This window comes from Ciona intestinalis, unplaced genomic scaffold, assembly GCF_000224145.3.
Source record: "Ciona intestinalis unplaced genomic scaffold, KH HT000032.1, whole genome shotgun sequence".
Taxonomy (NCBI): Eukaryota; Metazoa; Chordata; class Ascidiacea; order Phlebobranchia; family Cionidae; genus Ciona; species Ciona intestinalis.
In genome coordinates this window covers 1-24435 of record NW_004190354.1, presented here as the reverse complement: position 1 = coordinate 24435, position 24435 = coordinate 1, and the positions used below count along the sequence as shown (strand labels likewise).

General features: G+C 36.6%; 4 protein-coding genes and 1 long non-coding RNA gene across 9 annotated transcripts in view; 2 read left to right on the top strand and 3 right to left on the bottom strand.

The window, feature by feature from the left end:
- The window catches only part of LOC113474906, a 6912-nt gene extending 263 nt beyond the window's left edge, over nucleotides 1-6649 (top strand). Inside the window, exons 2-3 of the long non-coding RNA XR_003396626.1 lie at nucleotides 23-55; nucleotides 6579-6649. This is a non-coding gene — a long non-coding RNA (uncharacterized LOC113474906). The remainder of the gene's footprint in view (nucleotides 1-22; nucleotides 56-6578) is intronic.
- LOC113474905 lies at nucleotides 1194-3425 on the bottom strand. The gene is made up of 4 exons (XM_026837887.1): nucleotides 3256-3425; nucleotides 2808-2933; nucleotides 2105-2161; nucleotides 1194-1583 (listed from the first exon to the last, which is right to left on the bottom strand). Exons 1-4 carry the CDS (start codon nucleotides 3361-3363, stop codon nucleotides 1209-1211), a joined length of 666 nt encoding a protein of 221 aa, XP_026693688.1. The 5' UTR covers nucleotides 3364-3425; the 3' UTR covers nucleotides 1194-1208.
- On the bottom strand, nucleotides 4495-10495 carry LOC100179756. Of its 4 annotated transcripts, none has more exons than XM_002126260.5 (9): nucleotides 10285-10495; nucleotides 9687-9812; nucleotides 9000-9056; nucleotides 8401-8709; nucleotides 7159-7278; nucleotides 6664-6766; nucleotides 6331-6413; nucleotides 5491-5574; nucleotides 4495-5148 (listed from the first exon to the last, which is right to left on the bottom strand). In XM_002126260.5, the coding sequence occupies exons 1-9, from the start codon at nucleotides 10378-10380 to the stop codon at nucleotides 5101-5103; spliced, it is 1026 nt and encodes a 341-aa protein (XP_002126296.1). In that variant the 5' UTR covers nucleotides 10381-10495; the 3' UTR covers nucleotides 4495-5100. The 4 variants fall into 4 exon arrangements, with proteins under 4 accessions (XP_002126296.1, XP_009861963.1, XP_026693685.1 ...); XM_009863661.3 differs by having other exon boundaries at nucleotides 4495-5144; XM_026837884.1 differs by lacking the exon at nucleotides 6331-6413.
- Nucleotides 10496-10944: 449 nt separating this feature from the next.
- On the bottom strand, nucleotides 10945-17095 carry LOC100184454. 2 transcript variants are annotated; one of them, XM_026837886.1, is made up of 8 exons: nucleotides 16917-17095; nucleotides 15322-15447; nucleotides 14874-14930; nucleotides 13821-14117; nucleotides 13379-13492; nucleotides 12930-13068; nucleotides 12384-12448; nucleotides 10945-11853 (listed from the first exon to the last, which is right to left on the bottom strand). In XM_026837886.1, the coding sequence occupies exons 1-8, from the start codon at nucleotides 17010-17012 to the stop codon at nucleotides 11773-11775; spliced, it is 975 nt and encodes a 324-aa protein (XP_026693687.1). In that variant the 5' UTR covers nucleotides 17013-17095; the 3' UTR covers nucleotides 10945-11772. The 2 variants fall into 2 exon arrangements, with proteins under 2 accessions (XP_026693687.1, XP_002126492.1); XM_002126456.5 differs by having other exon boundaries at nucleotides 10945-11859; nucleotides 16917-17091.
- A 2847-nt stretch (nucleotides 17096-19942) lies between these two features.
- LOC108950161 lies at nucleotides 19943-24162 on the top strand (the record flags this gene model as incomplete). The annotated part of the gene is made up of 5 exons (XM_018815091.2): nucleotides 19943-20056; nucleotides 20411-20474; nucleotides 22621-22659; nucleotides 23506-23762; nucleotides 23953-24162. Coding segments are annotated over exons 1-5 (600 nt in total), but the record flags the coding sequence as incomplete, so codon positions are not given.
- Nucleotides 24163-24435: the final 273 nt, after the last annotated feature.

Here is a 24435-nt window from a genome sequence, read left to right as displayed (position 1 = left end):
CGAGATATAATCACCCACAAAGTAACATACATGGTAACTCGTAAGCTGGCACGGGGTGTTAAACCCGTGTTATAAAGATTGTCGTTTTCCAGCCACGCGAGGATAAAGTAAGTTACATTCATTTATTCATATTGTAATTTATTTTGCTATAACAACCCAACCACTGAGTCACAGAACACATAATATTGGCAGCATCAAGTCTTGAACCTGGAATCCTTTGGCTACAACTGACATGCCAAACCACTAAGCTACGATGCATGTGAAGCATAATGTATTGTTGGCACCGTGGCTTAGTGGTTAGGGACGTGCATTGTAGCCAAACTATACCAGGTTCAATACCCGACGCTGCCACCACTATTGACAAGCGTCTCTTTGGGCAAAACATTTAAAACGCCCGAAAAATGATACAACTAATATTAATTAAAACTTTTAAAGTAATATCAGTTTTGTAAAAAAATTATTAAAATCAGTTTGGGTCCCAGTATTTGGGTCCCACTTTGTTCAAAAACCTTTTGTAAAGTTAAACACATTATATATACATTATTATAATACATTAATACAACAACCACATATTATAAAATTGATCTTATTATTAAAATATTATTATTTTTTATCTTTGCTAGTTGGGGCAATGACAGTCGTAATGATGAATGAATGTATGAATGTAACAGTCGTAATGATGAATGAATGTAACTTATTTATCCTCTCATGGCCGAAAAAGGCAGTCGTTATAACACAGGTGTTCTGTTTCATACACCTCGTGCAAGCTTACTAGTTACCACGTATGTAACTTTGTGGGTGATAATTTTGGAAGATTTTTTTATTTTTTTTTATTTGTGGGTGAATATATTTTTATGTATGGCTGATAATTTGGACAACCCAATAGTGACCACTGGGTTGGAGCAATTGTCGTTAAGTGTCTTGCCCAAGTACACATACACGAAACACTCACAATAGTAGCAGCAACGAGCCTTGAACCCATTACCTATTGGTTACAGGCAGGCGCGCTAACCACTATGCCGGCGTCACGGCGAATGAATAAAAAAAACGAACTAAATATTTTACAAAAAACTGCAAAATATGTCTGAATCTCATAATCACAGGAGTGTATTGTTTCATACACCTCGTGCCTGCTTATTAATTGCCACGAGTGTAACTTCGTGGAGAACTGTCTTTTTTTTAAAAGAACTGCCAGTTTTTAAGATAAATTACACTATATATATGTATGTACTTACATATAGGGACTCAATTGTGGTCATGCGCGACTGGTGTAGTAGGTAGTTGTAGTATCTAGTGTTGTACGAGGTGTACCTAGATGGGCAAGATAAGTATGTGCTTGAAATGTACACTGATGAAATGTATCTTGGGGATCTGTATGGGCTTCTACATGATGGTATATATGTGCCACTCTTGTAGTAAGATGGTTTGTAGAAAGGGGTGCATGGTCCTGTTGGGGAATAAACTGCATAAGGCATCGGTATAGATGAAAAGTTGGAAATGGTTCCAATCCCAGCAGCTTCTATTCCAAACATAGCCGTTGCAAATATTGCGGCAAACAATGCCATCGCTATCCCAGCACCAACCTGTAGGTATATGTAACGATAGTTATGGCAAGGTCTATGAAGAATACAGGACACAGTTACACTAGCGGCATGAAGGATATACATAAGGATGGATGGTAATGAGCCAACCATGGCCTTCAACTCTAGGTCCTCGGGAAAATACTTCGCTGACAGACTGGAGATGTAACTTAGAAGCCAGAGTTTTTCGTATGCCAATACTACAGTTCCAGTTGAATGTTACTTATTATTCTAGCGTGGCAACGACTGTTGTTATAACACAGGTGTTCTGTTTTATACACCTCGTGCCAACTTACGAGTTACCACAAATGTAACTTTGTGGTGATTTTTTTTCTGTATGGCTGACAATTTTAACAACTCATTAGTGAACGCTGGGTTGGAGCAATTGCCGTTAAGTGCCTTCTCAGAGAAAGACGCGCATAATGGTAGCAGGGTTAGGCCTTGAACTTATATCCTATGGAACTGGGTTAGGCGTTCTAACCACTGTTAACACTTACATACAGGACGCACTTAATGTTACTTACATTTCGGTTGTTTGGTTTTACCGACGAGACGACGGCAAGTATTCCAGCAATCAAGAACTGTAAACAACAATAAACACATTATGCGTGATCTGTTGTTCGCCTGTGATTGACACTTCTCTCGTTTTGCTTTCTTCTAATGTTCTCTAACTTGTTCGTGGCGAAATACACAGGACGTGACGTAGCAACACCAATACTATTGGCATAACATATATAATCCAGAGTTGTGTTAAAATCAAAACATGTTATGTGTATATTCACTTGCGACCATGAAGACCATATTTATTAAACAAACGAAGTGAATGAATTTAACACCTAAACGACATTCGTTCAAAGTAAATCGATAATTTGCATAATACGATAACGTGGCAAACTTTACAAAAAGTTTGTGGGTACATTCACTAGTTGCCAACTTTACAAAACATTATGAACTTTATTTACACCGAGGCGAATACGATAAACTAGTAGATTTATTAATCAAAACTACCATCGGAATTTTATTATTGTGCAGTAGATTGGGGAAAGATGGGACAACTTTTCATTCTATTTTCCTATCCCATCTGGCAGTATACATAGAAAAAACTGTATCCTCACGACTCCCATAGACCGTTCTTAATTGTTTAAAACACGAACAGAATATTTGGATATCCTAAAGGTGCCCCATCTTCCTCGCTCTACGGTACATATTTAGCAATATAATACTTACAAATATTCCTGCCCAGATACCAGCTGATATATAAACAAAAACATCAGTCGTTCTTGTGCTGACCGCAAGTGTGAGGGCGTATATCCATGTCATAATAGAAAGTGTTCCAACCATAATCTGGGTAACCTAAATTTAAATGAATGTAATTTATTATACTCGCGTGGTGGGATAACGACAGTCGTTATAACACGGGTGTTCTGTTTCATACACCTCGTGCCTGCTTACAAGTTACCACGTGTGTAACTTATTTATCCTCGCGTGGTGGGATAACGACAGTCGTTATAACACGGGTGTTTTGTTTCATACACCTAGTGCCCGCTTACAAGTTACCACGTAATTTTATCCTCGCATGGCGGGGTAACTACAGTCGTCATAACATTGGTGTTACCACGTACGTGACTTTGCGGGTGGCTGCTTTTCTATATAACTCGCATTAACTTTAGCATACCCCGACAATTTTAAACTCTTTTGAATACAGTTGATTCCGACTAGGAGAAACCGCTGTAGCAGGTGTTTCGGAGGCGAGAGCAGGAGTTGTATCCACGTTAGTTTCCATATTAATTCTAGCTATTCGTGATCTATTTTAACAAATCTAGACTATATCGTAAACAAATTTGTAAAATACAATTATGGCGTAACAATTCTACATAACAATTACGTAATAATACAATAAGTTGTAGAACAATTATATAAATTTAAAAAATAACAAGTTCGTTTTCTAGCATGTTATATTTTGTCTGTTCTACTTTTTGTTACTTTTAGCCGTTTGATTTTTTTTATGCTCGTAGGCGTTTACTTGAATTAGAACTTAGAAAACAACATTCGCAAAGAATAATGTGGTACTTGTTTATTAAAGTCACTATTTTGGTATAACATTTAATTGGAAAAACTGTTGAAACTAATACGCTATGCAAGTTTTTAACGTCTCTTTTGATGCTAATTCCCTTTTCTTTGCTGTTTCGACTTATTTAATTTTTGTAAGTGCATTTGAGGAGATGAACAACAATTCATGTTATGTACCAGAGCTGACTGCAAGTATAGTATAACTACACTGTCGTGTTCGTGCATTTACTCAAATATCCCAAGACACGAACTCTAATTGTTAAGCGTCACGAGTTTTCAATGCTTACGAAACAATTTTAACAAGTTAAAATTAGCATTGAGAACCTGGTATTTTACAGTAGGCAAAATATAAAATGCGTTACGACATTATAGCCTTTGAAACACTTATCGAAAATGAGGTGTATGCAGTAGAACGCCTATGTTATAAATACTATCGTTGTCCCGCCACACGGGATAAATAATTAAAGACTAAAATAAAGTTTTTTTGCAAACAACAGAAAACTGACTGATTCGCACTGGTTATATTAAGAAGTTTTACAATATAAAAACCTTGTATATTTATTGTTTGCACAACCATGGCCCACTTAAATTGAGTAGGCCATGGCATATCATACTTTAAACAGTGGTAAAAAATCGCTCCAAAAAAACTTTACAAAGTTACACCTAGGGCCTACATGGTAACTCGCAAGCGGGCACGAGGCGTATGAAACAGAACAGCCGTGTTATAACGATAAAGCAAGTTATGTTTATTAAAAATCTTGTATGTACATAATTTTAAGATTATAAAATTATTTGTATGTTATCAGTATATTTCGGCCATAAAAAAGTAGATTCTAGAAGGTTCCTGTTAAGCAATATTAAATGTTATATATTTCTACTATATCTAAGTAAGCAAAAAGATAGGAAGTGCCTATAAAACATAATTCATTATAAAATTAAATGTTGAAGAATTTTAAACTAAAAATTAAGTGTTTTTTGTAAAAAAATTACAATGGATTAGAAATTAGTACAGGATAGAAGATGTTTATGTTAAAAAATGTAGCATAGATGTTTTATGATGAGTTAAGTTTACACCAATGCTGCACTTTGTGCTTTAATGATTTAAATCTCATTTAAAATGAAGAACTTTATTTATTACTTTATATTAAAAGCTAAATGTTGTATATATATATATATCATTATAAAATAGGAACATTTACTCTGTGTACAACACTAACATAGTTTAAAATGTCGGTAATAACAACAGTCAATATATATTCCATAACTTCAAAGCAATTTAGTTGTCACATTGATTTTTAACGAAAAAAAAAGGAATTAACAAGTCAAGTAGAGTATCTAAAACACACTACAACTAAAATATATACAACTAATGAACATGTGATAGATAGCAGAAGCCCACAGGTTTTACAAAGTAGTTGGATGTAGATTGTATCAACGATTTCCAAAGTCATTAATTCACTAAGAATTCATTGTCTCCTGTTTTTCCTGTTTTGTCTGCCTGGGACAGGAATATTAAACATGAATAATCTAGTTGTAACTTGGCTTAGTTTTGGTTTGTTCTAGTTGTCAATCCATTTGTACAGGTTTAAGGCTATTGGAGGTATGCGTCCTTGGGCAAGACACTTAACAGCAATTGCTTCAACCCAATGGTCACTAATGGGTTGTCTAAATGTCAGCCATACAATTAATCACCAAAGTTACATATGTGGTAACTTGTAAGCTGGCATTAGATGCATGAAACAGAATAACAAGTGTTATAACGACTGTCATTACCCTGCCACAACAGAATAAATAAGATACATTAATTTATTAGAATAAGGATAAATAACATCTGCATTACCTCTGAATAATTAGGTGGGGGTTGAATACCTTGAGAACCTGATGCTGTAGACATGCCAGTAGCTACTGGTGACATGGGAGGGCTCTGTAAATGTAAAGTAAAGTGTTAAAACTTCATTGGTTGCTACATCTCAAGAACAATTAGTCGACATTCATACATTCAAGATGGGTCCCAAAAAAGTTAAAAAAAGTCTTAAAATAATTTTTAATTCTATCAAAGCAATATCATTCATATCATTTTATCTTTGTTTTAACACAATATTGTTTTTTTTTCACAATTATTTAAAATAATTTTGTGACAACCATGAACATATTAATATTACAAAATAAGGAAGCCAAACACATCAACAAAACAACAGTTTTTAAACATTTGATAAAACTATTCACAACTTAATCCATTTTAAACTGTGGCTGCGAGATCAATTATTCATTCGGAAACAGGTTGTTGTATTGGTTTCAGTTTCTATATCAAGCCACTTAGCCTACAGTGGCAGGACATGACGTACACAGATTTACTCATTACATGAGGTGATGTCAGTTGTTAGTTTAGTATAGCAACAAAACTTTTTTCCAGTTCAATTGTGTAAATGTTTTATCCACAAGCATGTTTTACAACTATCGGTTTGTCTTTATATAACATATATAGTAACTCACAAGCTGGCACGAAGTGTACAAATAGAACACTCAAATAGAAGTTTTAACGACTGTCCTTTTCTGGCCATGCAAGGATAAAGTAAGTAGCATACCATGCTGTATTCCGTATTTAAATTCTTGCAAATGTTTATTGATATTTGATTATTTGTTACAGTAATTGAAGCGACAAATAAAAGTTATTACTTACGGAAACTGGTGCAACTTGGTTCGCATATATTGAAGCTTGGTAAGGCACCGATGTTACAGGGTACACGGTGTTTTGGTAAGCTCCTATAACAATATAACGTATAGATAGGTTGATAAAATATAATAATTTTATGTCAATTATTAAGAACAATTGCTTCAACCCAGTGGTCGCTAATCGGTTGTATAAATTGTCAGCCATATAAATATTTACTAAAGTTACATTTATGGTAACTCGTAAGCGGGCACAAGGTGTATGAAACAGAACACCTGTGTTATAACAACTGCCGTTGCCTCGCCATGCGAGGATAAATAAGTTACATTCAGTCAAGCTTACCCCCTATAGGTTGTCCAATGCTTGTTACCGGCATCTGTTGAGCAACTCCTGTAAAGTTGGTTTGTGGGTATGTTGTTGTGTATTGGACCACTGGTTGGGGAGCCTAAATATATTGGCAACCAATTAAGCATTGGTAGTTTACAGTAATAGTTATGATTGTTATGAGATAAGGATTTCGGTTAAAAGTTTCTGCCTGAACTTTATCTGAAATAACTTATATTTCGGGAAGCTCTAGTCTTAGAATTTCTATTTTAAAGGTAAAGTATGACCGTGCTTATGCATAACACACACATATATATATATATATATATTTTATGTATATTGAAATGTATCTATACATAATATATATACAACATAATTTCTTACTAAATAAACTTTATACCCACAAACCACAATCTCCATGTAGATTTCAAATAGCTTGTAAAATACCTCGTGTATAATCTAATGTGAAAGATTTGTGTATTTGATACATACAATAAAGACATCATATCTCACCATGTTTGATGTTTGGCTGAATTTACAGCAGTAAACTGAGTGCACGATTGCTACCACAAGCTCAGCGATGGCGAAGAAAGCCATGAAGCCATGGAGGGTTGCCAATGAAGTTCTAACACCCTGGAATATTTGTTTCAATGTTAATCTAAATCGACCATTCTATATGAGTGAGGCACGCCATGGGACCTGGGATTTAGACCAGAGTTGGCCCATTACCCCAACATTGTACATGCACATTCTATTTTATATGGGTGAGGTCCTACAGTGAGGCATGCCATGGGATCTGGGATTTAGACCAGAGTTGGCCCATTACCCCAACATTGTATATGCACATTCTATTTTATATGGGTGAGGTCCTACAGTGACGCACGCCATGGGAGCTGGGATTTAGACCAGAGTTGGCCCATTACCCCAACATTGTATATGCACATTCTATTTTATATGGGTGAGGTCCTAGAGTGAGGCACGGCATGGGACCTGGGATTTAGACCAGAGTTGTCCCATTGCCCCAATATTGTATATGCACATTCTATTTTATAAGTGTGAGGTCCTACAGTGAGACACGCCATGGGACCTGGGATTTAGACCACAGTTGGCTCATCACCCCAACATTGTATATGCACATTCTATTCTATATGTGTGAGGTCCTACAGTGAGGCACGCCATGGGACCTGGGATTTAGACCACAGTTGGCTCATTACCCCAACATTGTATGCACATTCTATTCTATATGAGTGAGGTCCTACAGTGAGGCACGCCATGGGATCTGGGATTTAGGACAGAGTTGGCCTATTACCCCAACATTGTATATGCACATTGTATTCTATATGGGTGAGGTCCTACAGTGAGGCACGCCATGGAACCTGGGATTTAGGCCAGAGTTGGCCCATTACCCCAACATTATATATGCACATTCTATTCTATATGGGTGAGGTACTATACATTGAGATACGCCATGGGACCTGGGATTTAGGCCAGAGTTTGCTCATTACTCTAAACCATAGCGCGTTCTATAAATTAATATACCTTTTCGAAGTTTTAAAGTTTTGCATTTGGTTTTTAACATAGCAGTCATAGTAAAAAATCATGGGTCCCAACATTTGGGTCTCATTTGCATCCAAAAATAACTCCCATAAATCATTTAGTTTTGCATGTTGCTAAAAATAAATCATTGCTAGAAATAGTTCTTATCCCAAATATGCACAACTTATTGTAAGTTACAGCTTACTTTTAACTACTTACAAATATAGATTGACTTTGGGAATAGTAGTTGTATATGTAGCTGTAACTAGACGGGCAAGATATATATTTGCTTGGAATATACACTGATGAAATATATCTTGAAGATCTGTATGGGCTGCTACAGTATGGTATATATGTGCCGCTCTTGTAGTAAGATGCTTGGTAGTAAGGGGTGCAGCTATAGCTTGAGTATGGTGTATATATATAGTATGAACGGCTGCTGATAATTATGGAACCTGCCACTTCTATACCAAACATTGTAGCAGCAAATATGGCGGCGAATATCGCCATCACCATTCCTGCAACAACCTGTACAAATATAAGAATGTAACTTACATAAAACTTTATTTTGTTTTAAGATCTGAAGTGAAAGTTGGTAACAGTGACAGGAAGCTAGGGGGCAAAGTTGGTTGTAACTCCTATATAAAAACACTTATGTGTGTGCACGAGGTGTATGAAACAGAACACCCGTGATATAAAGACTGTCGTTGCCCTGCCATTGCGGATAAAAAAGTTTCAGTTGTTCTTTACAAAAGTATTGATATGCAAGTGTGCAAGTTATTAAAATGAGAAAGAGGTTACAAGTCACATAAACTTACTTTGCATCGGTTCGGGTTAAATGAAGAAACAGTCGCAAGGATTCCAGCGATCAAGAACTGTAAACAATAACATCCTTATGACGTAAAACTACCGTAATAATGAGCCTCATAAATTGCAACAGACACTTCCTCTCTCGTTTGTTTCCTTTTTTCTTGCATTCTCTCGCTTGTACAGCGCGGAATTTTTTTATATTCCCAAGAAAAAGGCAAATTGGTACGTCATAGGTTTGAAATATTTGCATACCCACAATGTGTGTGTATATTTGTGTGTCCGCCAAAATGTCTCCTTATATTTTAAAATAAGACCTACGTAAGGTTGACAAATCATACGACTATTGACATTCTATAATCTACCGGGAAATATGGGTTTTATGACGCTGTCATAAAGTGCTGCCATAAAATAATGACTCACAAATTAAATTCTTGGTAACTCGTATACAGACACGAGGTGTATGAAATAGAACGACCATGTTGTATGGTCACATAATATCCTAATTGTGTTTTAAACAGTTACCAATGGTCTATCTATGGGATTCGTGAGGATACGGTGTTATAATTCTTTGAGTTCTCTTTGTTTAATACCAAATGGAACGAGAAAATAGATTTAAAAGATGTCTCATCCACCCACCATCCATATTATATAGTAAAAGAACGAAATGGATCATATAAATGTTGAATAATACTTACAAATATTCCGCACCAAATGCCCGATGAAATGTAAACAAAAACATCCCGACTAGAAGTTGTAAGTTCAAGCGTGAGAGCGTACGTCCATGTTATAATGGAAAGTGTTCCGAGCATAATCTGGATAACCTATATAAGATACACTTTGATTAAATGAATGTTTCTTATTTATCCTCGCATGGTGGGGCAATGACAGTCGTTATAACACGGGTGTTCCGTTTCATAAACCTCGTGTTCGCTTACGAGTTACCACATATGGAACACCGTTTTCCTCTGGTTATATGAAGTGACCTATCTAACTTGAAGTAGACTGTTATATCACATATATCATAAACTCGCCCCCAATTCTATTATAATATAGTAGGGTGGGGGAAGATCGGACACATTTTCATTCTTTTTTCTCGTCCCATTTGGTATTAAACAAAAAAAAACAAAGAATTACAAAACCGTATCCTCACGACTCCCATAGACCGTTGTTATTTCTTTAAAACACGATCAAGATATTTGGATATTTTGTTCTAAAGGTGTCCCATCGTCCCCCACCCTACCATATGTATAAGCGATCACAGACCCCACAAACTTGTTTATAAACAACACTCACCCCGAGAATTTTAAATTCTTTTGCGTACAGTTTGTTCCCTGGGCGTACAGCAGGTGTTGTCATGATGACGGGTGTTGTATTGACCACAGCAGACATAATATTCTGGTGTTTTAGACTTTTTTTTAAGTATATATAAGTTATATCGTAAACACAAGGAATATTAATATGACGCAACAATAAGACCTGTTACAAAACAATACAAGATGATATGACGGAATAATACAATAAATTACAAAACAATTAAGAAAATTTAAAAAACAACAATTCCTTTCAGCATGCGTGTAAGCTGTTTTCGCTCTGGCACCTTTTCATCGATCTGATTTCACTAGATTTGTGTGAATATATAAAACCTTGGCAAACAGTATATACAAAGAGACTGGTGTGTCATACCTGTTTGCATATGATATATCCCTTACACCTACACATGTTGCTAGGGAAACCCGGATATGAATAATACATCCCTTGACTTTAGCGACAATAACTCTGCTTTAACATTATGTGACTTTAACATACTAAATACATGCATACATTAAGTTGGCTGCAGTACTGTGCCCTACGTCAGACCTTAAAATACCGAGAAATATGAGAACAAACGCATTGCCCACTCACATAAACGTTCTATACCTGATATGTTGCAACTAAAGCTATTACACAACACACTGTATATACATGGCAGGTTTATAAAAGCTACGCAAGCGCTATAACGCAAACAGCGGGATTCATACAACATTCATAATACACTACTGTGGCGTGAGATTGGACACCTTTAGCACATAAAATCCAAATAACCTTATCGTGTTTTAAACAATTAACAACGGTCTATGGGAGATGTGAGGATACGGTTTTATATTTCTTTGAATGTTCTTTGTTTACTAGCAAATGAGACGAGAAAATGGAATGAAAAGGTGTACAATCTTTTCCCAGTCTACTAAATTACTCGATTACGTACTAGATGCATTACGCGCAGTGTACAGGGCACAAGATACCGTATATAACATGATAATATTCTGCCTACGGTTCAAATGTAAATACAAGCAATGGGATGACTCGTTTAAGACATCTTCTACAAAACATGTTTACATTTTAACAATAGAACAAATATGACATTTCCGGAAACGTTGATGACGTTTAACATAAATAGAAGCCATAAGGTATTACAGTAAAGTATTGTGGGACAGAAGGACAACGTTAAAACCTATTATCCCAAATTCACTTATCATTTTTTTAACAATTATCTTTGTAAATTTTTTTTTTTAACTACCAAATAGGGCGGTAAAGGAGCAAAAAACATGGACCATCTTACCCCAACTAATATAAACAATATTTACATGGCAATATATCTAGGTGTGTGCTGGGGTACAAACTATAAAATATATTTATATCATATTGGACTTAAACCTAGGTTTCCCAATAGTAGATGTCTGGTTAAAGTTATAAATCTAAATGAGTCAACTATTGTTTGGTTTGTTACATAAGGATACGATGATCTTATGCCTCGTTGTTTGGTTTGTTTGGTGGGAGTGGTTTATTCCTGTAGTCAGTAGTGCTTGTAGTTGTAGGTTGCTGTTGCTGATACTGCAAGACATTTATGTCGTTGTACATTTACACGGATATTCTGTTTCATACACCTCGTGTCTGCTTACAAGTTACCACGTATGTAACTTATTTATCCTCACGTGACGGGGCAACGACAGTCGTTATAACACGGGTGTTCTGTTTCATACACCTCGTGCCCGCTTTATCACGCGTCTATACATTGAGACACGGCACCAACCGAGCATAAACAGCAAACGGTGTAGCCATCATGCGTCATCACAATGAATTAAATGAGGAAGTCGCTTCACTTCCTCATTTACATATTGGTTTCAAACCACGATTTCGAACGAAGAAAAACTTTGGGTGTAAACCTATTATAACGCCTTTATAAAGATGTCTACAAAACCTGCAAACCTAATATTGCTTACGAAATCTTGTTTACCTCATGAGACAGTTTGTCATTACTCAAGAAGAAACCCCCTTTAACAGTAATAGACTATTTGCATTGTAAACAAATAAGTAAGACGTAACTCTATGGGTGTATAGGTTGGAAAGTAACTTACTTGTTGAATGGCTGGCTGGGTAGGAAACATTTGCGGTCCCAAAACGTTTGTGTAAGCTGGTGGAACTGTGGAATAAATAGATGGTTCATTTCTATATTCACCCAACGATTGTATATTTCCTAAGCATTTATACTTTGGTACAGCCATGGAGAGGTTTCAGGTGGTAAGGCTTAGTACAATAATCAATGAATTAAATGACGTTCAATCCATTTATCATGGTGGAAATGGCGTGGATGGGACGATATAAGCATGTACCGTGGGTATAGTAGGGTGGGGGAGGAGGCGACACCTTTTCATTCTATTCTCCTATTTCATTTGGTAGTAAACATAGAACATATCCAAACAATTATAAAACCGTATTCCCACAACTCCCACAGACTGTCATTAATTGTTAAAAACACGATCAGTATATTTGAATATTATGTGCTAAAGATGTCCCATCTTCCCCCACCTTGCGGTGTAATAAACACCCTAGAATACCTGTGTAAGGTGTATGGGGAATGCAAATATAGGCAATGCATGCTACATAATACAATCAATCTTTACCTTGGTGACTTATACTGGTTACCGGCATCTGCTGTGGAACTCCAAAGTTTTGTTGTTGTTGTTGCTGTTGTTGTTGTTGCTGTTGTAGTTGTTGTGGATACTGGTTTGTGTATTGGATCACGGTTGCTGTCTGTGGTGGCTGTCATGTAATGGGCGTGGTTTTTATAGTAAATTTTTAGAAGATTTATTAGGTGTAACGTTTAGGATAGGGTATTTAGGCTGGGGTATGGTGATTAAAGGTTTCATTGTGCTTTGTCTTCTCAATTAGAATCGGTAGTAAACAAAGACTATTTAGAGAATTATATAACAGTATCCCCACGACTCCACAGGCGCGCTGTTGATTTGTTAAGAATATTGGCAAATGTTGGATAATATGTGCTAACGGAATTCTATCTTACCCCACAGTATTAAATACTTCAGACGTGTTTTTAATTTTTATTCAAAGTTACCATGTTTGATGTTTGGCTGAATTTACAGCAGTAAACTGAGTGCACGATTGCTACCACGAGCTCAGCGAAGGCGAAGAAGGCCATGAAGCCATGGAGGGTTGTAATACCGGTGTTCTGTATAAAAAAAACGAGAGGAAAAAAAACATTAGTGTTGTTTTAACCAAATGCCCTATCTCTGCATATAGTAGGGTGGGGGTAAGATACGACACTTCTACATTCTATTCCTCATCCCATTTAATAATAAACAAAGAAATTTAAAAGAATTATAAAAACTGCATCATCACGACTCCCAGCAATAGACCGTTGTTAATTGTTTGAAACACGATCAGGATATTACGAGATTATGTGCTAAAAGTGTCTTTCCCACCCTACGGGCCTAACCAAACTCTGCCTAAAGTCAGATTCTCTAGATATATGTATGTTATATTCACAAAGAACTTACGGATCTGTATATGTAGCTGTACCTAGACGGGCAAGATAAATATTTGCTTGGAATGTACACTGATGAAATATATGTTGAAGATCTGAGTGGGCTGCTACAGTATGGTATATATGTGCCACTCTTGTAGTAAGATGATTGGTAGTAAGGTGTACATGAGTAGTATGTGCTGTAGTATCCATAGTATCCATAAACTGAAGACAAGGGACCACTTGTCAACGCAGCGCCAGCGGTTTCTATACCAAACATTGTAGCTGCAAATATGGCGGCGAATATCGCCATCACCATTCCTGCAACAACCTGTACAAATAATCTATTTAAAATAAGTTGTATATGGGGATTATATTTTGTAGTCGTGTTATTTTGTCAGTGTTTTTTTTAGATCTTTCAAAAACATCCCGTATTGGGCCTTGGTTTCGTTATTGCGTTGGTTCGTTGCTGAAGCGCTTGCTTAATTATTTGTTGCGTGTTTATGGCGTTGCGCGCAATTACAGGCATTTCTTGCTTTTTCTTGTCTATACTGCAGAATGCGCAGTTGGTTGGTATTTTGACGTTTACTGTTCCAGTTACTTGTATGTATACATGTTTTAGGTTTATGAAACTACATGTTGTAATGTATTAAATATATCTTAGTCTATTGGAAAAAGTTTTATTAAGAATACCGTTGTCGAGTTTTTCCGGATTAGTGAGAGGTTAGTGTAGCTAGATTCACATTCGTAACGGGTGTTAATTTCAAACGAAACGGATTCATTCAATATCACTGCCGTGAACAGGAACGCTAAGGGAAGCGACACATAGGGTATAACAAGAGTATGCTATTAAAGTATAGCAGGATGGGGAAATTAAGATGGCACACCTTTATATTCTGTTTTCTCATCCCTTTTGGTAATAAACAAAGAACATTCAAAGAATTGGAAAACCCTACCCTCACGACTTCCATAGACCGTTGTTAGTTGTTTAAAACATGGTTAGTACGTGGCTATTGTGTGCTAAAGGTGTTCTATCTTCCCCACCCTACCACACATGGTGTAACCAACACCTCATGTTCCAACTTACTTTACATTTGTTTGGTTTCACCGATGAAACTGTTGCGAGAATCCCCGCGATCAGAAACTGTAAACAAAAATAATAGAATATATTGCTGTGATTATCATAGGGATCAATAAAAATGCGCCCACGGGCAAACACGCTATTAATTCTGTGTGCTTTAGTATATATGGTAGGGTGGGGAAAGACGAGACACCTTTAGCACATAATATCAAAATATCCTGATCGTGTTTTAAACACATATAACAACGGTCGTAAGAACACGGTTTTATAATTCTTTGTTTAAATGTTCTTTGTTTAGTACCAAATGGGACGAGAAAATAAAATGAAAAAGTGTCCCATCTTCCCCCACTCTACTATATATATCTCACACGATTCGTTGGGCATTAGTCCTATGTCATTAGGTTAATAGAAAACAAGTAGCTTATATAGCGTTATATGACTAAAACATACTTACAAATATTCCGCACCAAACACCCGCGGAAATATAAGCAAAATTATCAAACACCGGTCCTGACACAGCGAACACCAATGCATATATCCAGGTGGTGATGGATAAAGTTCCAAGCATTATTTGCATCGCCTATAAAAGTAATTGGGTGTAACTTATTTATCGAATGTAACTTATTTATTCATGCGTAACCTGAAAACAATAGTAGTTATAACACAAGTGTTCTGTTTCATACACCCCGTGCCTGCTTACAAGTTACCACGTATGTAACTTTGTGGTGGAGACTAGTGAGTTGTTATATAGATTTGTTACATTATTTTGTGTGTTATTTGACAATTTCTTTACGTATTTATCTGTACGAGGGTTTGAACTACTTTCTTTGTTGTCAACTCAAATTGTCAACCCTTCTCGTTTTTTTTAGTAATTTGATCTTCGCGATCGTATAGCCCACAATGTTTTCTTTGTTTACAATCAAATGGGACGAGAAAGTAGAATAAAAAACGTCCCTTCTTCTCCCACTCTGTATATAATTAATTAAACTCGATGGTTTAGCAGCAGTTTCTGTTTCAAGTTGCAAAATAGAAATGCAAAACAAAGATAAATAGCCACGTGTAAAGAGAAAATTGAAATCTTTTCCAAACAATTGGCTTAGCGTAACTTAGGTTCTCGATAACCCCAAAATGTGACTTTTCTGTTTTCTGTGCTTACATTGCACGCTGGATACTATCGTATGTTTTGACCAAAGTTAGTCGAGAGATTTTGGCCGCTTGCGTTTCAGGCGTATAAATCATTAAATCATTATTGTGTCTCCCTCGTTTTACGTTCTTTACCGCAGATATGCTGAGTCCAACTTCCTACTTCTTAAACAAACGGGTAACCATATCTCGTGGCTTTACTACTGTGCGGATGGCTGCTCTTATGTATTGTTACGTAAGCCGTTGCCTTTGAGTCAAAGGCTTAAACTTTAATGTGCTATATCGTATAGAATAGAGTCAATATACCCCACCGTCTCATTGATGTCGTTATTCAAATTTAAATATAATGTTTTCTACTTTGTTCAAATTATACGTTGTTTTGTGCAGCTAATACAGTGTGTTATTGGTATAGTTATTATGTGAAAAAGTGTATCAACAAGCTCTCTTATAACTAGGAATAAAAAAGTAAAGGTGTTATTATATTTTAAACAAAACACATATTTCTATAGTTTTATTATATGCAAATAAATATATGTTAACTTTTCGTGTTAATCGGCTCGGGCATTTCTCTTATATTGCGCAAATACACACCTTAAACTCGGGGTAACATATCGGTTAAAAAAGACCAACGAAATGTGTTTTTGACTTTCGGTTGCCTGGTTAAGCGTAATGAAACAACGTTAAATTATCATAAGATTTAAGACGTGTATTATATGAAAAATAAGTTTTACTGATTAACGTTTTTTAGCAGAAAAAAATAATAGAAAAATAGTTGTATTTTTCCACCTGCCATGCGTTAGAAGTGCTACGAGCGACATTTACCACGAAATTGACATTTCCGTCTAAATATTGCTTAACAACATATTCAATAATAATTGTAATTATGTAAAATTATATTCAACTTACCCCAACAATTTTAAATTCTTTCGAATAAAGTTTGTTCTCACTTTGAGCATTAGGCGTGGCCATAACAACAGGATTCGCAGTAACAACGGTCGCCATGTTTATGTTTTCTTATAATAAAGTTCTGACATACGAAATATATTCTAAACAAACCTCACTAATAATTTACGCACGTGTTTTTAAAAAGGCTTCAAATAAAATTAAACTGACCAATCACAGTTTAGCCTATTGTTACGCAATACATTGTTTTGATAACGTATGTGACGTAACAATAATGATTAAAGAGTAATAACTAAATACAAACACACTGGTTAACATAGCAACTTCCATTTAGTCTTTTGCAAAACTAAATAAACGTTTTCCCCCAAAGTACATTTACACCTGCCCGTGAACAAGGAAATACAGAAAGTAAATCAGGCATATCGAGAACGTATTTTACTTTCTGATACCTTTTTCAAACGCCACAAAGCATGACCAAAGTTAAATCTTATGCTGAGCTTTTAGCGAGATTTCTTCATGTGCGCATTGGTACAAAATATGAATTTAACAAACAAATGACGAAACAGGCGTTTCGTAAGGGTTCGACCTTATTTGCAGACAGTATATAAAGCTCTAGTCTCGTGTAGGGGCTAAGTTCCAATTTACAAAGGTATCAAAAGTAATTTAATCCTTGTAATACACTCCGGGTCCATTGTTGTTGTGGTTTGATTAAGCGATCGCGGGCAATGCGCTTTATTTGACCCTATCCTTCATATAGTGGGGTGGGGGAGATGGTACACCTTAAGCACATATTATCCAAGTATCCTGATCGTGTTTTAAACAATTAACAACGGTCTATGGGAGTCGTGAAGATATGGTTTAATAATTCTTTGAATGTTTTTTGTTTACTACCAAATGGGACGAGAAAATGGAATGAAAAGGTGTCCCATCTTCCCCCACCCTACTATATAAGAAATATTAACTATATTTGTAAGCGTAAAAGTTTTAGAGGATGTTTTTTTGCAGCTTTTACGAGGCTTTTTAACATGTTATTCACCACACGTTTGGACCTCTCGGATCTATTTGCGGCACATAATATGACCAAAACTCACCTTTACATTTCTACACAACAACACAAGAACATTGTGCCAAAACTTGTTCAATAAACTAATCCGTAAAAGTTTTGTGGCACACACGTGCCTGGAATGTTTGCAAATATTAACAAGATCCGGGTTCTCCGTTTTACAATCCATTGGAAAAGGTTTGTAGCTACCGGCTTGAACATGTTTTCATCGATTTTAATATATCTGCATATATAGTGAGTGGGGAAAGATGGGACACCTTCAGCACAAAATTTTAATCGTGTTTTAAACAATTAACAACGGTATATTTATGCTTTCATATTACTTTATTGTTCCATTTGGTAGTAAACGAATAATATAGTAGGGTGGGGGAAGATGGGACACATTTTCATTCTATTTTCTTGTCCCATTTGGTAGTAAACAAAAAAAGTTTAAAGAATTATAAAACCATATTCTCACGAAAGGTGTCCCATCTTTCCCTCTCTGTCCCATCTTTCCCCCCTACTACATTTACAAAATCGTATAACCATATTCTCATGGCTTTAAAATGGCGTTTTTGTTGTTAATTGTTGTAAAACGCGATTATGAAATATAGGATTTAGGTGTAAACAGTATCCCATCTTACCCCACAATATACAAACAGATGGCGAGTTATATTTCATACAAAAGTTAAAACATGCTTCTATATATGTTATGTAACGAATTGTTTGGTGCCTTGAATGAATACAAATACACTGTAAGGGACCAACTTTATATTAAATGTCCTGTCGTAATATATATAGTTCAATTTTATTGAATGAATAAATGAACTTTCTCATCCCCGCGTGGCGATATTACGTACACAAGTTCAGCATTGGCTTATGTATAGGTTATATAACGAAATGTTTGATTATAGAGAAGTACTTTGTAGAAAGGTACAAAGCTTGTTAAGGACGTCCCAAGAAAGGCCTGGAGTCAAAAAGTACTTAAGCAAATTTAACTGATTAAGAACGTACAGTTTTAAGGACCATTATCCCAGACTTAAGTTTTGGAACAAAAATTCAAGAGGACACGCGTATTCCATGATCCATTGCCTCCCGTATTGTCGCTGCTTTGGGGGACCACTCCAGTGGTTGGAACTCCAGGGTGTCCTTCAACTAACGTATAAGGAACCTGGACCTTTGCTTTGTTGGATTTCTTTGTGTGTTCGAATCCGTCGTGTTCGAAATCGTGGCCATCGTTTTGTTTTTATAGCAACGAAGTTTGAAGTGAGTTTTGACGATAATTCTTTGGTTGGACAAACTTTGGCCTGTTGACTAATATATTGAATAGATGATGCATCTCGCTAAGAACAACAACTTTTCATCGCTTTATTATAAGACATAGGGAAGTTTGGAGGTCCATACTGTACACCATCAGTGTTTGTCACGAATCAGCATCGTGGGGAACAACGTTTATAAAAGGACGTATTAGGTTGAAGTTTATAAATGACAATCAAGATAAACTCTTAGAAACGTCGAGATGTTGAGTTAGTTTAATAACCGGATGTTAGGCGAACATGGCGTACAACTAATATCCCCTGGCGTGCTGTGGGAACTTTGTCTTAAAGGCTAAAATATTTAGGAAGCAAGTTTGGAGTAATGAATATATGTCTTAATATCATTTTGAAAATCACTTCAGATTATATTATAGAATTACCGGTAATAAAACTGGGAAAGACAAGAAAACTGTGATAAGTAGAAAGAATCCAACAAAGCGTATAAGACCAGTGTTTCTTAAACAGCCAAAATGCAAATTGCTGCGAAGTGATAAACGAGTAACAGACGCAAATATGTTCTAATATATATATTTTATTGATGGAATAAAGGGGGCATGGGTGTTGAGTGTCTCTGAAAGGGGCCATGAACCATGAAAGATATAGAAACATTAAACATATAATTCTAGCTGTATTATTTATAATTTCTATGATTACATTTTTTCCTCAAGCAAATATTGAACACTTTATAATTAATCATGATTGTGGGACAACATTACGGATAGTTTGGAAAGAAGAATCTGTGTTTTGTGGGGAAAATGGGACGCAATATTTTATTTTTCGCTGTGGTAAGTTTAATGTTATTTATCCTCACATAAATATGCTGCCTGCCGAACACTGATAAATATTTGGTCTATATCGCAGCCTTTGCTGATGTGGATTTATTTACCATGTATTGGTTATCAACTATAAACATTTTTTTGAACAATTAACAACGGTCTATGCCTCTATGGGAGTCGTGAGGATACGTTGTTTAATTCTTTGAATGTTCTTTGTTTACTTACAAATCGGACGAGAAAATAAATAAAAGGCGTCCCATCTTCCCCCCCTAGCGTAGCATCATATATTTAAATGCAGCGTATTTATCTTCGCAAACCACGCAATCACCGTATGTTCTAACTTCACCCACTCTTTCACTTTAGATCTTGTTCTTATTTGACCAACCTTCGTTTCAAGTTGATATCGATTCATCCGCTCTTAGCGAAGGTGAGGAGATTTATATTTAACGACTGTCGTCTTGTGGTGAAAATTGTTACCTAAAAATTTACATACGTGGTAACTGGTAAACGGGCACTACGTGTATAAATCAGAATATCCGTGTTATAACGACTGTCATTGCCCCGCCATGCGAAGATAAATAAGTTACAAACGTGGCAACTTGTAAGCTGGCACTGGGTGTATGAAACAGAACACTCGACTGTCGTATTCCCTTTTCTTCTTTGTTTTAATTAATATGATTTTCTTTTATATCATATTCTTTGTTAATAAAAGTTATATATTTTAAGGACTTTCATTAGTGTGTGGGTTACTATAACTTACATTACTATAACTAGTTTCACACACCTCGTGCCCGCTTATAAGTTACCACGTATGTAACTTATTTATCCTCGCATGGCAGGGCAACAACAGTCGTTATAACACGGGTGTTCTGTTTCATACACCTCGTGCCCGCTTACAAGTTACCACGTATGTAACTTATTTAACCTCGCATGGCAGGGCAACGACAGTCGTTATAACACGGGTGTTCTGTTTCATACACCTCGTGCCCGCTTACAAGTTACCACGTATGTAACTTATTTATCCTCGCATGGCGGGGCAACGACAGTCGTTATAACACGGGTGTTCTGTTTCATACACCTCGTGCCCGCTTACAAGTTACCACGTATGTAACTTATTTATCCTCGCATGGCGGGGCAACGACAGTCGTTATAACACGGGTGTTCTGTTTCATACACCTCGTGCCCCCTTACAAGTTACCACGTATGTAACTTATTTATCTTCGCATGGCAGGGCAACGACAGTTGTTATAACACAGGTGTTCTTTTTCATACAGCTCGTGCCCGCTTATAAGTTACCACGTATATAACTTTGTGGGCGATTTTTTTTATTTTTTTTTAATATGGCTGACAATTCAGATAACCCGACCTAGCCAATTACCGCTCCCCACTCAACTTAATTTACTTTCGGACAATGACGTGTTTCAAGTCCCGCGTTCGCTAATTAGGGACTTTCCAATGTTACGTCACAAGAGCATTTAAAGTGGTTTGTTTTCAAACTATGGACCATCGAAACCAACCAAACAATGTATTTAAAATCTCTCCAAATTCTTCAAACGTCTCGTTACGATTCACAACTAATGTATCACTTTACAACAACTTCGTTTTTAATCCAATTTAACGTATCCATACAAAGCTTATTTTAATGTTATTTGTTCAAATTACGACCACCTAGATTCTCGTATCAGGGAAACCCCCTTTCTAAATAGATGTGGCAACTCCATAAGAACCGAATCGAAATAGTTTAGGTTCAATATATTTTGTTGGTTAACTGTTCTTGTATATTGTGAGGTCCTACAGTGAGGCACGCCATGGAATCTAGACAAATTAGACTTATCAGTTGGCTCATTACCCCAACATTGTATATGCACATTCTATTCTATATGGGTGAGGTCATACAGTGAGGCACGCCATGGTACCTGGAATTTAGACCAGAGTTGGCTCATTACCCCAACATTGTATATGCACATTCTATTCTATATGGGTGAGGTCCTACAGTGAGGCACGCCATGGGACCTGGAATTTAGACCAGAGTTGGCTCATTACCCCAACATTGTATATGCACATTCTATTCTATATGGGTGAGGTCCTACAGTGAAGCACGCCATGGGACCTGGGATTTAGACCAGAGTTGGCTCATTACCCCAACATTGTATATGCACATTCTATTCTATATGGGTGAGGTCCTACAGTGAGGCACGCCATGGGACCTGGGATTTAGACCAGAGTTGGCTCATTACCCCAACATTGTATATGCACATTCTATTCTATATGGGTGAAGTCCTACAGTGAAGCACGCCATGGGACCTGGGATTTAGACCAGAGTTGGCCATTACCCCAACATTGTATATGCACATTCTATTCTATATGGGTGAGGTCCTACAGTGAGGCATGTCATGGGATCTGGGATTTAGACCAGAGTTGGCCCACTACCCCAACATTGTATATGCACATTCTATTCTATATGGGTAAAGTCCTACAGTGAGGCATGTCATGGGATCTGGGATTTAGGCTATAGAGTTGAATTGAAATTATAAAGTAATTGATCTCTTTTCTAACATTTCGTTTTTTTACAGTTTTGAAAAACTTTATCCGGGTTAAAGGCATGAAGATGGGTGAGTGGGTTAAGTTGGGATGTTTAGTTAAGAGTGGTGGGGTTAATTAGTAATTATGTTTAAAGGAGGTTAAGCGAGAATGCACCGTTTGGTAGTGTGGGGTAAAATGGGACACCTTTAACACATATTATCCGAATAGCCTGATCATGTTTTAAACAATTAACAACAGTCTGTGGAAGTCGTGAAGATACAGTTTTATGATTCATTAAATGTTCTTTGTTTACTACTAAATGAAAAGAGAAAACTAAACGAAAAGGTGTCCCATCTTTCCCTACCCTACTATAATATCCAAATATCCCGAGCGAGAACACGCGCACGATACAACAGACTTGCTGATTCAATAAAACGCCAATTGCCGATTACTTTCCCGCCTTGGCGTTGAAAGCACAAGTATAAACGCGTCATTGGTTGCGCAGGAGTAGTTGGTCGCACAAGTCTGTAGCATAGATGTAGTTCGGTGAGATGCAGTTCGGTGAGGCGCAGTTTTAGTGCTCAATTGTTTTTGCCAACGTCGTGTTTAATAATTTACCACTTTAAAGGTGGCTGTACACAGTATCCGGAATTCGTCCGTTTTGTCTGTTTTGTCCGGATTTCGCTGCCGCATGCGGAACTCGGTAATGGGTTTGCATACGACTTCGCAAGCGAATTCGCATGCCGGATACTGTGTACAGCCACCTTAACTGGTTTTCAGCGTACGCAGTGTGATTTAACAGGTTTCTCTACCTTGGCATGCCGTTTTAACTAATACAGACTTTAAATTGGGCATTTATATTGGTTACTGCATTTTTCAATTTGTTTGTCATGGTATTCAACTTGGAAAATAATTAAAGTTTAATTTATTTCCAGATGAATACAACTACTGGTACGCCCCTGTTTCATTCACCGACTGCCACAACAATTGCGTCACCGAAACTCGGATATTTTGTCGAAGTTTTAGTTACAGTCCTGAAGCAGAAGCTTGTTCAACGTACGAGAAAGCACGTGACACAGCGCCATCTGTGTTCTACAACGAACCTGGCACGTTGGTGGACGATCCGTACGCTGACGTCGAATGGAATTATTTCGAAAGGAAGTCTGAGAAATATAAATCAATGGAAAAACAGGTATTGGGAAATATATACGGAGTACAATTTATGGGTCGAGGGGTAACTATTCGCCGACTTTTCACCTTTTCTTCGCCTTTTTTCGACTTTTTCCTACTTTTTCGACTTTTTCCTACTTTTTTTTTTTATTTTTTCTATTTTTTTCTTACTTGACTGCCTTATACGATGATAAATATTTATCCTCATTCAGGTGGATCGCCTCAAAAACTTGACAGAAATAAGCATTGATGACGCAAACAATATACTGACGTCACTAGCGGACATGGTGCAGCCGAACAATGAGACGAGTGATGACGAAACAATGACCATTCTCCCAAGCGAATTAGAAATAGCGGGAACGTCGTTACAGGTTCGAGATATAATTATCTGGGAGCTATTTATAATTAATACCAAGCTTTTTGTATGCGAAGCAAGAAAAACGTTCATACATATAAATTCCCACGAATGTTGAAATATATCTTTCTTTAAATTAGGTTGTTAAATGATTGTAGTCCGGTGAAAAACATCTACCTCGCAGTGGTTTATTTAGACAACCCGATGTTACCTTAACGAAATTATCGCATGAACTACATTTATATTGTTCCCATGTCACCACGGCAGTCGTTATAACACAGGTGTTCTGTTCATACACCTCGTGCCCGCTTACAAGTTACCACGTATAACGTATATGTAA

Bases quoted from the DNA above. Each gene is read 5' to 3' on its own strand.
- LOC113474905 (XM_026837887.1), bottom strand. From the start codon at position 3,363: ATGGAAACTAACGTGGATACAACTCCTGCTCTCGCCTCCGAAACACCT. The intron at 2,934-3,255 runs GTATGCTAAAGT...ATTTAAATTTAG, and splicing joins AAGAGTTTAAAATTGTCGGG to GTTACCCAGATTATGGTTGG. The intron at 2,162-2,807 runs GTAAGTATTATA...TGTTGTTTACAG, and splicing joins GTATCTGGGCAGGAATATTT to TTCTTGATTGCTGGAATACT.
- LOC100179756 (XM_002126260.5), bottom strand. From the start codon at position 10,380: ATGTCTGCTGTGGTCAATACAACACCCGTCATCATGACAACACCTGCT. The intron at 9,057-9,686 runs GTAAGTATTATT...TATTGTTTACAG, and splicing joins GCATTTGGTGCGGAATATTT to TTCTTGATCGCTGGAATCCT. The intron at 6,414-6,663 runs GTAAGCTTGACT...ATATTGTTATAG, and splicing joins CATTGGACAACCTATAGGGG to GAGCTTACCAAAACACCGTG.
- LOC100184454 (XM_002126456.5), bottom strand. From the start codon at position 17,012: ATGGCGACCGTTGTTACTGCGAATCCTGTTGTTATGGCCACGCCTAAT. The intron at 15,448-16,916 runs GTAAGTTGAATA...TTACTTTTATAG, and splicing joins AAGAATTTAAAATTGTTGGG to GCGATGCAAATAATGCTTGG. The intron at 14,931-15,321 runs GTAAGTATGTTT...TTTTGTTTACAG, and splicing joins GTGTTTGGTGCGGAATATTT to TTTCTGATCGCGGGGATTCT.